Here is a 16,054-nt window from a genome sequence, read left to right as displayed (position 1 = left end):
ATAAACTACTAAGTGTCAAGCGTAAAACCTGGATCACTAGGGTCAGGGACCGCTCTAGAACTGAAAGGATGACAGGCCACTCCTGTGAAAAGTATGTTCAGGCATTTTTCACAGTGCACATACAAGTTTATGTGTTTTAATTATTGCACAGTAGGTTAAATGAGCTAACTTTTTTTTTTTTTAACCAATTGAGACCTTATTCTCAGTAAAATTAAGGTAACATTATCCAAGAAATATGAAAAAATAAGAATAACTTCTCAGAAATATCACTGCATAAAACACATGGAGTCATAGTCCAAAATTGCTCTAGTTACCACTCAGAAGGTACAATCAAACAAGTCCCGCAGAAGAAAGAGTAACAACTCTTATGAATTACTTTTGTCTGCCTTACATTTGAAAACCAGCAAACTCTCTGAATTGCAGAAAAATTAATTAGCTGAATTAACCAGCTGCACGTCAGGATAAAACAAAGAATGAAACTCTACATACCTTTATTTCTATATGGATTTTGTGTTTTAACAAACATTTTCTTTTTAATTACACTCTCCAGAGTACCATTCTCAGGCAATTCAGTGATTGCTGTTTTTCCCTAAATTATGGGCTTTTGATTGTAACAGAGAACATGCTCATTAGGTAAAGCAGCAATGTTATGTTGAAATACAAAGGAATTTTTTTTTTAAACTGACGGCTCCAGAACAAATGCTAACTGAGAAAGGGCATAAATACAAACAGAAGACAGAAGAAAGTTAAAAGACAAATGGTTTTTTACTGGTTTGCAGCGTGCTAGAAAATAGAGGAATGGTTGATAGGTGATGCTTGTCCGCCAAGTATTTGTCTTCTTACCTAGAAACTTTGGGGATTTAAAAAAAATCCACCAAAACCCACCAAACCATACAAGATACACCTAGAGCATTCACAGGCACATTGACAGCTTGTAGATCTCTGCACAGAAATCTCCAGTGTGGTTTGCAAACCAGGATGCATTTCCCACCCCTGGGGAAATGATAACAGCCCAAAAGGCAAGAGCAAGGGCACAAATTGAATAAAGCATGGAAAGGCAGGTACAGCCATTGCCAGAGGACTGTGAAAAAGGAGGGTGATAAACGGCCAAAGAGGTGGCTCAGGTAGGCCGGCACTATCAAACAGCTGTGAGAATGAAGACACATTTCTCATGAGGCTGCTGAATGCTGGAACAGCCCCACAGAGGTTTGGGCATCTCCATGCTTCACCATTTTGTAAAGTTAAAAAGGATGAAGGCCTCACAAACCTCACTGAACTTTAAAGTCAACCCAGCTTTGACCAGCAGGTTGGACCAGATGACATGCAGGAATCTCTTCCACCCAAAATTATCCTGATTCTACAATTAACAGTAGAAACACAGTTCCATTATTGAGCAAAGGCCCCAGGAAAGGAAGAGGCAGCCATGACTGTGGCTCGATGAGGGACAACTTAATGGCAATGACACCACCTTCACTCCTGGTCTGTGAACTGCTTAACCCTCCACCACTGCCTGCTCTCCATTCCAGTTTTACTCAAGAGTGTTCTTACTACATACCTGACCCAGACACCTTGTTCCCCACTTCAGCCACCTCCTCTCTAACTGCTCCCCAGAAACACTGCAGGGATAATCCTGCCACCCATCCCCTTGAATGTAAAAACTAGTTTTTGATCAAGGGAAGGAAGTGCATGAGAACTAGAATGAAACAAACTACCATTAAAATATGGTTGGAACAATCTTTCTTTTTTCCCCAAAAAACCCCAAACACGAATAGGATGTGGGCTCTTTTACTGTAAGCTGCATGCCTCGCCTTAGTAGTAATTTTTCACGTTCTAAAACATCACAGAGTTATCACAGAATGGTCTGGGTTGCAAGGGACCTTTATAGATCATTTTTTGTCCAACTCCCCTGCCACAGGCAGAGATATCTTGCAACAGATGTTGGTTAGTACCAACTTGATTGACTTTTGTTCTAAAAATCTCAGGTAAGACTTCCCCTCTCCAAGGAAACCTGCTCTTAACGCTGAGAAAAAAAGTCTCAGAGAGGAACTGTGAACAGTATCATTGCTGCCACTGAAAAAGATGCAGGCAGACACATCACCAAGTGGAAAAGCTCTTTGTTCCTTTGGGAGAGCTCTCACATCTTGCTAGAGATATTCACTTTGACCCCTGAGCTGGCTCACTGTTACATTTTACCAGTTTAGCATCTCCAGGTTACTCAACTTTTCTCACCAATCTTTTAAAGAAAGCAAATGTTCAAGTATTTTGTGTCCTGAACTAGACTCTGCTGATCCAGACCATCTACTAATACCTCTTTGTATTCCACTCCCTTCTCCCAAGTCATTCCTAAGGTTTAAAAGAAACAGGTACAAAGTATTTCTGTTAGGAGGGTGACATAAATCCAGAATTAAATAACTTCCAGATGAACACGTGATGAGTATGAGGCATACTGGTATGGAAAGCTAGGAAACAAAAGAGTCTTCCATTTGTACACCCAGGACAAGACATATGAAAAAGGAATCCAGACAGAGGTGGAAAAGACTAGGTAGCATACTGCTGGGATGGACTTCTGACTCAGTGCTGGTATTGCCAACACTTTGGAGGCCCGAAGTTTCCATTTTGTTTATTTTTAAAGTATTGAGCTGTGACTTGCCTGGTCCTCTTAAATCACAGGAAAGACAAAAGCAGATGTTGGGAAGGATGACCGTTTGGATTGAACATATTAGAAGAAAGCTGAAATGCTGATGCAGGAAGAAACGAACACACACAACCTACAGTAGAGAAAAGAGTGATGCCCACAGAAGCAGCTCGCAGGTAACTCTGCAGACCAAAAGATACGCTGCCTGGTTCGCTACAACTGAAAGACCAAGAAAAAATGAACAGTTTTTTAAGAATAAAGTTTTTCACCTGAAAGTAGAGCCACTTACACGTATCAAAATTCCAGGCAGTGGATGCTTACGAGCACAGTAATTGGAAAGAAAAACAAGGGCTAAAAGCAGGCTAAGAGAAATTTACTTGCATCAGTTCAGCAAAAAATGTAGTTTCTTTATGAAGGGCTTTCTTTGTAGAAATAGCGTAATCCTAAGCTTAGCAACCCCTTTATAAGGAACTAGATGTTTTCACTGAAAATAGAAGCTGACAGTCCACCTCTGTTCTTACAGAAATATTATTTTAACCTAAAGAATTCCATAAAAACTAGCAGATAGCTTAGCATTTTTAAAAGGCTGCCTTTTAAAATTTTAAATGGACAAATATTTCAGTACAAAGCATTTTAATTTTTCATCTAAGAGAACAGAACAGTCAGTGAGAGGAGACTTAAATCAGATACCTAACTTTTTTCACCCCCCGCTTTAAGTGCTGACATGTGTTTCTTGGAGAAGAAAGTACATGAACGACTGAATGCAAAATCTACATAAAAAGAGGTCACCCATAATATTGTTTGGAATGTCACACACAGACCCATAGTCTTTGTTCCATGCAAAGTATATTATATTAAATGTTAAACGGACATTTAATATAGAGAATTCTAAAGAGCTTCTTGTTTTGCAGTAAAAAGGGAAACGTGCACTAAGAGGCTGAAGTGTGACAAGTGCAGAATAGTATCAATAATCCCATTATAACACCTGATTTGCCAAACTTGTCTCTACAAGTTATTCTAAAATTCACAATAGTGTTCTTAACCATTTATGAAATGGAGCAGATCATGTCTTTGTAGCATTCACAGCCACTGATTCTCCATGCTTTGTTGGAAAGAATGGCATGAATAGCTACCAAGTCTTACACTTCATTTTCTTCAACTTCTTATTGATATCCTGGTGTTTTGAATGGTGTTTGACTATAGGAGAATATAATACAAAGGTAGTATAAAGCAGGTGTTTTCTTTCTGGAACCAGTAAGTTCTGTTGATGTATTATGCAGGATCACGGCTTAACGGACCAAACCAGGTCATCAATATGCATGATCTCCACATCGAGCAGTGACCAGGAAGCGGGTATGGATCCTCTCCTGAAAACTGGAAAGCCTGTCAAGATGAGATTTAAGACAAAAATAGTACAGGCTCCAGGTGCATCTGAAATCATGTGCATACACACAACGCACACCAAATATAAGATTTTTCAGGAAAATGGCAAGGGATAAAGACACTTATGGAGTGTGATTACTCATTGATGAATACATACTTCCCATAATCTAGATAGAAAAACAGGTTTTTCTTAGTTCTGTACCTTAACTGAATGAACCTAAGCCTCTCTTAGGGATCATCACAGATCATCCAGAAGAAATACCGTAAACTGAATGATGGCATAGAATAAAGAGAACTTATTTTGCCAAGGAGATATATAAAATAAACTTTTTTCCTGCTAGAAATCTGCCTTCCAGAAAAATGTTTTTGGAGCTATTACTAATTGCAGGACACTTCTAGAAAGTAAAATATGAGATGGTTCTTATAAATTATAAGGTTATTTTTTAAACAGAAAATGAAAGCATACAGCAAGACAACTATTTAACTTTTGTTTAGACAAAGATTATTAAATTCTTAAACTGGAAGGTGGAGATGCCTTATAGATCACTGATTTTAATCCAATTAAGTTGTGTAAGCAGAGAAAGTCTCAAACAAAGATATGCAACAATTCTGTCCAGCTCTTAAAAAGGGATTAATTACTCCAAAATAAGAAAAACAAGCAAAACTAACAGCAATCAAAAATTCGGATAGACCAGGACAAATTAATTTGTCAGATAAATAAACAAAAGTCACAATTCGTGTACAAGGCTTTAAGAAAAAAAAATATATATGCAGTGTGGAAAAAGAGGAGATGGAGGCTACCGAGAAATTCAAACTGGGGAGGGGAAATTCTGTTGGCTAATGGAGTGATGGACAATGAACTGTCATTAGCAGCAATACTAGGCCCACTATCAGGTGCAGAGATTAAATTTATAAATGGACTTTGAAAAAGCAAACATGATCAATATTCTGTATTTGGAAAGCAGCAGTTTCCTTATGTTTCTAACATAAACAAGCGTATTAGTACCACAGAGAATGTGCGACATTAATGAGGAAAGACTTTCTAATCAACAGACCTATACACCTCACATTTTAAAAGAGAAAACAGTTGACTCACTGATGTTCATTTTTATAAATGCTGGAATATCAAGACAAGATAAATGTGCATGGAGATGCTCTTTCTCATATAAGAAACAGCTATTTAATTAACATTTAGACCAACTGGATTCTGCCTTTTGCAAAAATAAAACAGGTAATATTTTCATGAGAACCACTCGGACATTTCCCACCATTTTTTCCAGGTGATTCATAGATCAGTGTGTCATAGCAAATGGAGTCATAGGTCAGCATTTGAACACTGCCAAACTGTTATGCATTGGCAAGGTAGATGCAACACATTTTCATGAAGTATCTAATGAATTTTTCATTTAAAACCAACATTAGATACCAGTAACTAAGACTTCAAAACACAACAGTCAAAAGAATCATTGATCTAAGCCATGTTCAGCTGAGTTTTCCAAGCACCTGCACAAGGCCCTCTTAGTATTCTGTGCTTTCATCAACTAAACACAACAAAAACAAGCAAAGGAGTAACTAACCAAGAGGACAAAATAGTCCCCCAAAATAATCTGAGTCTCTAGGTAAACTAGGGAAGTTGAAACAAAATGCATTCTCATACAGTTCTTCAGGCTTGCATCAAGCCATGTGCTTCAGGAGTAAGAGATGTCCACAGGCAGGACCGCTGGAGCTGGAAGGTGGAAAGTGAGAACTCCCACCGGTTGCCCTGTGCTTCAAGTGCCCTGTGGTGACATGGGTGTCAACCAACGACAACATCGCCCAGAAAGCATCAACTGCTTGTGAAGGTCTACATCCTTCCTGGTTTCTGGGGTTAGGAACATACTTTTTTTCCACTTGGTTTTTCCTCCCAGAAACCTGCTCAGGTTTTTATATTTTTATTCACAAAGCAGGAAGAAAGCTACAGAAAGCAGCACAGTATGTTTAGAAGCAAACCTGCCTGACACGGTTTTCTATCACAGATCGGATCAACAGAGCACGATTCCAAAGCGGGAGAAACACGGAAGCCTCACAGCGCCAAAGTACACATGAGGGAATATCACTGTGCAGGAATCGACCTGAACAGCTCCGGCACTTCTGCATTTGGATCCACAGGTTTCTTGAATCTGACTTTCCCCCTTCCCCCAAGTAGCTGTGCCAACAAGGCTTAAGGGAGTAACATCCAAAAAAAAGTCAGGCGAAGCTTCAGTGGGTCCGCTGACTTTTCCTACAGAAATTCCTACAACTGGCAAGGCAGAAAATTCAATTTGGACCTTGGATTTCAGTAGGTGTTCCTGTACAGACAGGTAAAAACTGGACTCTCCTAGGCCAAAGAGGTGCCATATTCACACAGCCACTATGGGAAACCACTGAAGCTGGATAAAGCCTGTGCAGAAAGTGTCCCTCCAGGCTCTGACGGTGAGGCCACAGCTCTGGCTGGGAGGAAAACATTCCCCAGCACCGGTGGGCAAAAATGTGGTCTTCAGATTCAGTTAAGAAAACACTGCAAGATTACTAAAATGCTGTGCAATACTACTGATAAAATAGAAGGAAGCCACCTCAAACCTATTAACATACTTTTGAGTAATGCACATGGACTATCTCGGCCCTGGGGGCCACCTCATGCAGCCAGCATGAGCTGGGCTGGATGAGGCTTTCTAAAGAGATCTCAGTCAGTACAGCAGAGATACTGAAAGTCTCAAGAGAAGGATTATATGGACAAAATTCAAAAATTTAAAGATTTATGTTTTTTAAGAATTTTTTGTCTGTCTTAAAATAGCAATGATAAAGCTAACACCTGCAAGACATGCAGTAAGCTCCTCTATGGAAAAATACTTTACACTGGGTTTTCCCCAGTGTCTCCTTCAGAAAGTTTGAAAATACAATACACACAGAGACAAATTTCAAAGCAATTTGCTGTCTTCCAAAATTAACTGCAATCAAGTACATCCAGATACAGCAATCATTCACCTCACTGCCCAATATGGAAATTTCTGCATAGTTTACTAATTTACTACAAGCAGAAGTTTCTCTGCAGAGAAACCATGGAATACCCAACTTTCTTTTCTATAAGCCTGAGAAAAAAAACAGTTTCTGTCTGTCTGTTAATTGACATCTAAACCCCTCCTCAGGTGATCTGGGGTACTGAGGTCAAAGCTCTTAATTCCCTAAAAGATGAAGTATGCCTAAGTCTTAAAAATACATCTTCTCCACCCCAAAAGGTCATTTCACAGGTATTTTTTAAATTACTGCTTGATTACAAAGGTCATTGATAAACTAAACCAAAGATACATCTCTTAAATATTACAGAAATACTCTAGAGGAGATTTACTGCAGCAGTAAACCTAATTATCATCCTCAAGTCCATCCGGTAACGAAACAGGCTGCTGACGGTCACCCTACAGCTGCTTCTTGTTTGTCCCCAAGCCAGGGACCCACCCGTAGAGTCTACAGTCTCTCCCTGCTCTCCATAAGGCTACAGTAACCTTCTGTATCCTTTCGGCTGAAAAAAATAGAAAACCCACATTCTGGCCAGACTACAGGGCATGAAGTAATAGAAAGTTGCTTGTCGGAGATTCAAGGCAGGTACCTCAAGTTTTCTTTACTGACGCCCCAGGGTTAGCTAGGTGCCAAGTCAGGGGGAACACTTCATTTCACCCCATTTTTTTTTTTATTATTTTTTTTTATTATTATTCCAAACCTGTTGTAAGGTTGTGTTTACCAAACTGCAGTTGTTTTAGTTGTTTTGCCACGCAGGATTTCTGAATTAATCCAGGTAACTTGCCTTCGATACTGAAATGGCTGCATTTACAGAACTCACTAGCATGGTCCCGAAGCCTCACAGACATTGCTGCTCCTGCGTAGTGTCTGCCACCCTCCTGCTTTCACAGTCAATACTGCACCATTGCAATAAAGGAATGTATTTTCACAAAAGGAGCACTCTTCCTAGCACCTGACCTTTCTTTCTTGAAAGGTTCTAATTTTACTACAACAATTTGATTTTCAATAAAGTTGTCTGCAATCTACTCACACCTCACTTCTTCCTAATATGCCAGCACAGGTACTTTGCAAGTACATACTTGTACAGGGCTCCTACTCTATAAACCTCAAAACATTTTACAAGGCAAAGGAGGAAAAATAATTGTGATTCTATTCCTGAAGCAGAAGTTGCATTCATTGCCAAAGACTTCTGTTTTTTTTAAAAAAATTAAAAGTATTGAAAAGACCAGGGATCTAGTTCCCATTCCATCAGAGCCACCCATATTATGTTGGCTAGAATTCACTTAATTTCTCTTAATTTCTTACTAGGGAAATAGTATCACCTTTCCAGTCTTCAGAGTAGAAGGATAAATCCATTAACATTTGCAAAGCATTGGACTACATGGTAAAGAACAGCAAAGAAAAACCAAAAGCCACAGCACAAGTTAGTAAAACAAGGCAGGGGGAAAATCACTTGATTTTAACCGTCTGAATTTTAATCCACTGAAAAATTTTTAAAAAGGCCACCTTATCGTAAGTAAAGCAAATCCTTGTCAGAAGATGGTAGAAGAAATGGTCAGCTCCTATCTTCTGATTTTAAGCAATGGAAAACCAATACAGTAAGGGAAAAAAAAAAAAGAATCAAGCAACTATTTGGGCACTGCAGCCCGTAAATATTTAGTTATGTAAAATAAATTATATTTATTTATTATATGTGTTTGTATATAAGCTATACACATACACACATACCATATATACACAAAAAATGCTATTGCAATTTTCTAGAAAACAGGTTTTCACATATTTCTGATATCTTGAAAGAAGGTTTTTTCAAGTCTGGTGGGACACGGGGTGAGGAAAGCTGGTAAAGGTAATCATACTATCTGCTTACATCCACCTTTCCTCTTGCCTTTAGTGCTCGTCTCTCCCCTCTATCTCCTTTCCCTTTGGCATTCATTTTACCTTATTTTAAGGCTCCTCTCCTGATCACTGTCATAAATAACACCAAAAGATGCTGCACTTCACTCATAGCTGCCAAGAGGAATGTGTGGATAGAAACAATACTACCTTTTATTTGCTCCATATTTTAAAATGTTTTAAACGTATCATGTTTCTCATTGCCACTGACAAAGCAATCGACACCAAGTGACCTGTCCACTCTCTCCAGATCACAGATAACATAGCTATTTTTACCAAGCAGGCATATCTCCTCAGGGTTAATTGGCCTTCCAGAAAAAAATGGACAGGGAAAAACATCATAACAATTAGCACCTTTTTAAAAAATCTGAACAGAAACTTGTACTTGCACTTTAGTTCAAATTTAAAGCTCCTCATGGGTATCTCACAGAATGGACTTTCCCACCTTTTTTCTATGTTATCAATGCCTTCAGCTGAGGTACTACAGTCAGCAACTAATTAGCATGCACTGAAACGAGCAGCAGGTTTCACAGCTCAGGCTCTTTAGGGTTACTCTCAACCTCACAGAGGCAGGCCACGCTGACTGCCTAGAGACACTTTTTACTCTGAAACAATGGTAGCTAAATGTCAAGCAAAAACAAAGCATGACAAAACATGACAAGGAAGGTCACCTACATGTTCCCTGCAAACAACACAGACTGTGACAGACTGCTGCTGAGTTTAAAGTGTGAATTAATAATAAAAAATTCAGCAGAGATGTACTTAGGATCTGAAAAAAAATCCCACAAACATTTTACCTAATTAACATGCTAGGTAAAACAGTCTTTTACTAGATAGCAGCAAAAGCACACTGACTAAATCAGAGTGTTCTAAGCCACTGATTTCAACTACCTTATTCATTGTGATAGCTAATAATAATACAAAATTGCAATATAAATACTATTAGTTGGAATACTGTTAATGGGAAATGAGGGCCTTTCTACAGTCTCAATTCTGAATATTAAGGGAAGCCTCTAAGCGTATATTAAATAATGCTGTACTGAAAATACAAGTGAAACAGCCCAGTGCATCTCCACAACAGATCTAGAAAGGACTGAGAACTGCAGTACCAGGGCTGATACATCAGATACTTCTCCCATTTATACCACGGCACAGCCTAGAAAAGCTGGTAAAGAACCTGCTGGAGGCAAACAATAAGCAAAAAAACAGCCCCCAAAAAACTTTGACAGCAACAGGTACAATAGGGTGAAAAGACTCATTAAAACAACTCCCTTGATAAAATAAGACATAGGGCAATTTACATATGGATCCTGTAATTCATCACATACATTCAAGCCACTTACCATGTAATTAGGGATAAATTATAAACACTGAACCATGGTATTTCACTAGCGTTTGTGCAGGTTCTCCTTCTCCAAACAAAAGCACTCTGTGTATAGAAACTTGGCACCCAAGTGCACTGCATCAGCGGACAATTTTTTAAAACCAACAAAGTATTCATTTCTGGGAAACTTATTTTCACTGTCCACCCTTACTTTTTTTTTTTTTTCTAAACTTGCCAAAAAAGTCCTAAGTTAGAATATTTTGAGTTCCCTAAGGTGACAAAAGGCATTTGGACAGAATCTGTGAAGAGATTTAGAAATCTTGCTTCAGAAACTAACTACTGAGAATTTCCAGTTCCCTTTATAACTGGTTTAAAAGGAATATCCCACTGTTGGTGAATACAACTTCACATTTATTTTGATTGCACTGTCTCTTAGCAAAAGGCTTTATGTGAAATTTTATTACCATCTCAAAAACAGAAATCCTTTTACAGGCCCAAGAAGAAACATCCAGCATTGTTCCTGAACTGTACACTTATCAGCAAACCAAGGAAGCGATCCCACAAGACTTCATTCATATAAGCAGCCATTCAGTGAATCTCAAATGATGCAGCTGTATGGCTGGAAAGTTGGGTTTTTCAAATGCAAGTATCTGAAAGCCTCCGTTGTTAAGACGGAGCCTTCCGAAACTGAGAATGTAATTATTTTTCCAACTTAGCAAGACTATTCCCTAAATGCGGCGACTGCTGTAAGTGTCTCTGCATATAAAAAACATTCCCAGAGTAGAAGGGATAAATGTTTTTAAGAACTGATCTTAAATTCTCTACAGTGTCATTACAAAAGTCACTAAATACATACTTTTAATCAAAGTTTCATGAGGCTTATATTGATTCTGTCACTGAAAACCTGATATATTTAATCAAATTCAGTGCAACTGCCAACGTAATCAATGTATGCTAATGTAAATTCATGTACAATGAAAGAATTGGAGCACCAGTAACTGCAGGCCCTTATAGCACTACTGTGAGCCTTTGGATTAAATTCAGCACAAATTTCATTTGATTTGCAAAGTGTTTTCTACTGAGTTTTGGGCTTGAGACAACACACAGGAAATCTAGGACTAGAAAATGTTTACATCGCAGATACAGAAATCCTCTTTCATAACCTGACAGTAAAGTCTGGCCCACAGAAAACGTTTGTTCTGTATATACTTGTGGGTGATGCAGCACTGATGACTAAAAGGATGCTTAACACAACAGCCTACAAACTACATTTGGAAACATCCTAGCGACAGCTTGTGTTTTCACATTTCACTGCTGTCACTGCCCCAACATCAACAATTGTAACGTCAGGCACATCTCCAGTTGTATTTTACCATATACTGAGCTCCACAAGCTCCCTTACTTATATTTTATTCCACCTTTAATCTATTTTAAAATAAATTTTGTTGTACTTGAACTTAAGCGCCAAGAGCCTTTACTGTAAATTTTGCAGGCAGCTGACCCTTATTAGATGCTTTCTAATTTTGGAACAAGGGAGAAAAATCAATCCTCCCTCCTTTCTCACAAACAAATCAAAATTCATTCCACTTCCTATCACAAGCAGGAGGCCAAATCTGGCTGCTTTTATTTCACATGAATAGGAAGCTGCTCTCACTGAAGAATGTGAACGCAGATTTATTTTGGACTGAGTATGTCAGAAAACATTTCCTCTCCCTCTAATTGACCTGATTTTACTTTTTACACAGGTTTCACACTAACTTCTGAGAAACTCTCAAAGAGTTGATTGACTTTATAACAATTTGCAAAAAAACTTTAAAAATGTCTTCTGCACTCAAGAACTTCCTCAAGTCAAAATGTCCATGAAAGCACAGAATGGGCCTAAGTCCTGCATAGGCCAAAAGCTGCCTGATTCAGAACTTCAACAGATACTTTCATAGTAAGTAACTTATGGAAAGGATAAACAAAAAAACCACACTGTGGACAATTTGCTAATGAGTAAATTATATCAAGAGAACAATGCCATAGACAATAAAATTATTCCAGAACCTACCTGTGCATATTCTTTCTCAATTGAAGCTCTTTTCTGACTGAATGCTCTGAAAGAGGGGGAAAAACATAATCTGTTAATACATACAGCAAAGCACTATAAATTCAATAATTTACTTTAAAGTATTTTCTGCTACACAGTCTTTATAGTTAAATGAGCAACAAAAAAAGCAAACTTGTTTGACAACTGTGTATCAGTAGCCTAGCAACTAGCACATGTGGACTTCACATATGTGATGTTCAAATTTCCAAGTTTTATTGGACAAATTTAGTTCCCAGGACTACCAGTGTAAACACAGTTTACTTCATTAAAGGCTGATCAGCTTTCCACTGGTATAGCCCAGGGAAGAATTTGGTAGCACAGAACAGAATTTGGCTTTATGCATCTAGGCGGACTTACTTATTTTTTTCTGTTCTTTTTTTCTCCCCAAAATAATAATGAAAAAGTCCAGTTTCCTCAACAGCAACTGAACACACCTGATTTAGTTGCAGTCAGAAGACTAACAGCCTCTCTTTAAACCCATGCTGCCCCGCAGCAATATCCTGATTTACCCATTAATGCAGCTCTATCACACTAGACCCACTGAACTCCATGCCAATCATAGCATGTCATTCCACACTAACATCAGGGCTGTACTCGCATGTACAGGCTCACGATGAACCATCTCAACCTATTATCAAATAGAGGGTTTCAACACTAGCACCGTTGTAACAGGAAGAAGGTTCAAATACCTAGATGTGTCAAAGCTCCTGCTTCAATAGCTTAAGCTATTCTGTCTGGCCTTTGAACAGTCAAAGCAGAGTCATTTTCTTCAAGATGTACTAAAACCCACAAAGCTTAAGGCTACGCCATCAGCAAAAGAAGATCTAATTCTATTTAAATTAGTTACACAATAATTATGGTGACATGTTAATAAAAAAATCCTCAGGAACATCCTATAATAAGGTTAACTCAATAAAAACAAACAAAAGGAGCTCTGAACAGGCTTTTTCTACTCCTGTCTACTCCATTTCACCCATGAAGAGTATCCACATGCTGATAGGGTATTACGGGCTCGGTTGCCCCAATGAGATGTAAAACAAAAGTCTAAATGCATCACAATTGCTTAAAATTCTTTCCAGATTAATGATAGCCCTGAAGATCTGGCCATATTCCAACTCCAATAATCACATCCCATCTTCTTAAATCCCCCTCGTGTAGCTCAGGTGGATGCACAGGGCTGCATGACCATGCGATATGAAACAATTCTGTGAATAGGTAAAGCTCTCTGAGATGCTTGTAAATGAATCTACTTTGTAAAGCATTCAAGGTATTTCATCTAATATTACAAAGCAATTTATTTTCGGCTCTCCTGCTTCAAAGTCCAATATTGCAGCAGTTTAGTAAACATCTAAAAACCACAGTTTCCTTCTAGAAGAACTTATTTTTCTTTTGAAAGTATAAATAACTGCAGAAATAACTACTAGGAATAACTGAAACGCTTTATCAATACTGGAAAGGTAAAAGAAAACAAGCGTCTCTCTGCAACATAGATCTGGGAAGACTTTAGGCAAAGGCAGTTATTTTCCAATTCTAAAGCTTATCTTATTTGAAAACATAACATCAGAGCGAAGTGTTAAGGATACTCAGTTTACACAAAACCTAGATATGGAGCTGGGTATTTCACCATGAGGTCTTTTTTCCCCATACAAAACAAATTCCACTTAAACTAATTGCGTAACAACAATTGCGACAAGCTGGAAGCCTAAGATATCCCCTAAAAACCTTCTACATTAAAAGGTTTACACTAGAGAAGAAAAACAAAAGCATTCAACTGGCCCTAGTGTAGAATTACAAAATACCATGCAAATCAAATTTACTTGCAGAACCAACAGAAATCTTGGACTTGGAATGACTGCAAGCTCCAGCATGAAGAAAATGTATTGTACAGTAGCACCTCCATAAACTAGAAACATTTCAGAGCAGGTTTAGATTTTGTTCTGTATTTTAAATGGAGTTTTTACAAAAAAGTTGGCAATACAGCATGTAATTCAATTTATGTAATACTTAAATTTGTGTTTGATCTATGTTTTGCTGAATGACAAAAATGGTAAGTACTGACAGACTGGCAGGATCAGGCATCTGCATTCCTTGAATCTGGTGTTCTCTGCTGCTTTGTGGCTGCATTTCCCTTGATTAGTCAAACACAAAGCTGTTTTTAACCTCAGGACAGTTTATACCAGAATCCTTTTGTGACAACCATAAATATATTACAAAACATGACAAAATATGAGACTGAAGTAGACAAATTTCCCAGGAGAAAAATACTGGGGAGGTGGGGGGGTGGGGTGTGTGTGCAGAGTCTGACTAAAAAATGCATCATCATTTCTTAACTTGGAAAACCTGAAAACTTTCATGTGTGTATCTTGATTTGATGTGCAAAGCTGGGATAGTCTTGACATTACCATCATTCAAGATGGAATTTCAAGTTCATTCATATAAGGAAACATTTGGTTCCATAAGCTAATAAAATGTTCTCTTTAACTTTTACTGAAAAGTTTTGAAGAAATTAATTCGTATGTCTGCAAAAACCAGGAACATTATTTAGGGTTTATTTGAACTAGGAAGTATTTTTGAACTAGGAAGTATTAGTATCTGTTATTACATCTTTGTCTCAAATTAAATAAGAGCAGGAAACACCAGAATTGCACATCCGAAAAAGTATCTTAGTTTTTGTTTCTGGACAGTAATTCCTAAATACCATCTCTATCTTGCAAATGTTAATTCATGTGACAGGATTACTCCCTTCGCCCCACTAAATACCACTCAAAAGTATTTAAAGTATTTGACAGTTTAAAAAGAGAGTGAGAAAGAATAAATACAAAGAAATTCAGCAACATTTGATGTATATAATGATGCTACAACCATTTTCCATTGCAATTACCATACTTGCCACAATCCTCACATTGCAGGGAAATCCTGGCTTCGGTCTCCAAAAAGAGAAAACCAATAAAAATAAAAACTACACTCACCATCAGGACAAGACGTCACCTTTTAAAAGAAATGCTATTTTATTACACCTCTGAAGTGTGACCAGGCACCTGTCTTTAAAAGAGCTTGCTGCTAGGGAAGACTGCTGCAAGTGCGAAGGAAAAGTCATACTCGGGAAAGTTATTTCAATGGTTTCAAACTACACGATTTAACATCAAGAAGCAATGCCGGCCACTCACAGCATTTCCTCACACGCTGCTGCCTACAGCCCCTTCCCATAGCTTACAGCTCTGTATGACCAGAACAAACCTAATCCTGGAGGGATTACGAAGGAATGTTTTTTCCAAAGCACAAACAGCTAGAGAAGCTCTGCAGAGAAGGGTTGTCTTCCTTTGAAATGTCAGCAATTGGCCAAGTCTGGTCAAAAACAGAGCAGTGGAATTACACGGCAGTCGTTCCTACTGTCATTAGGACAGTAAGGACTAAAATTGGGGTTGGAAAGGACTTCTCTTTCAGACTGAAAACTACTAAGAATACCTGAGGAGGAGGAAGGTGGAGATTTTTCTACTGCATACCAGGACTTTGCCCACTTCCACCTTCTTACATTCCTCACCAGGCTTCTGACCTGGGATAACATGCTCCAAGGTGCACCATGAGGGTAAGCTGGTCACTTTGTTTACTGAGGAAGGAAATTCTTTGGTCTTAGTTCATAGGACTTGATGTGGTAAAACATATCTGGATGAAACGTAATGATCTGTTGTATTAC

General features: G+C 38.3%; 1 protein-coding gene across 4 annotated transcripts in view; it reads right to left on the bottom strand.

The window, feature by feature from the left end:
* FCHSD2 (FCH and double SH3 domains 2) overlaps positions 1-16,054 on the bottom strand; it is a 163,974-nt gene that overhangs the window by 115,711 nt on the left and 32,209 nt on the right. For all 4 annotated transcript variants that reach the window (XM_040583599.1, XM_040583601.1, XM_040583598.1 and 1 more), the window contains exon 3: positions 12,322-12,367. In XM_040583599.1, the coding sequence (XP_040439533.1) occupies positions 12,322-12,367 (46 nt within the window). The remainder of the gene's footprint in view (positions 1-12,321; positions 12,368-16,054) is intronic.

Source organism: Falco naumanni, chromosome 2 (genome assembly GCF_017639655.2).
Source record: "Falco naumanni isolate bFalNau1 chromosome 2, bFalNau1.pat, whole genome shotgun sequence".
NCBI classification, from domain to species: domain Eukaryota; kingdom Metazoa; phylum Chordata; class Aves; order Falconiformes; family Falconidae; genus Falco; species Falco naumanni.
Note: the sequence above shows the minus strand (reverse complement) of the source record. Positions and strands in the feature narration are given on the sequence as shown.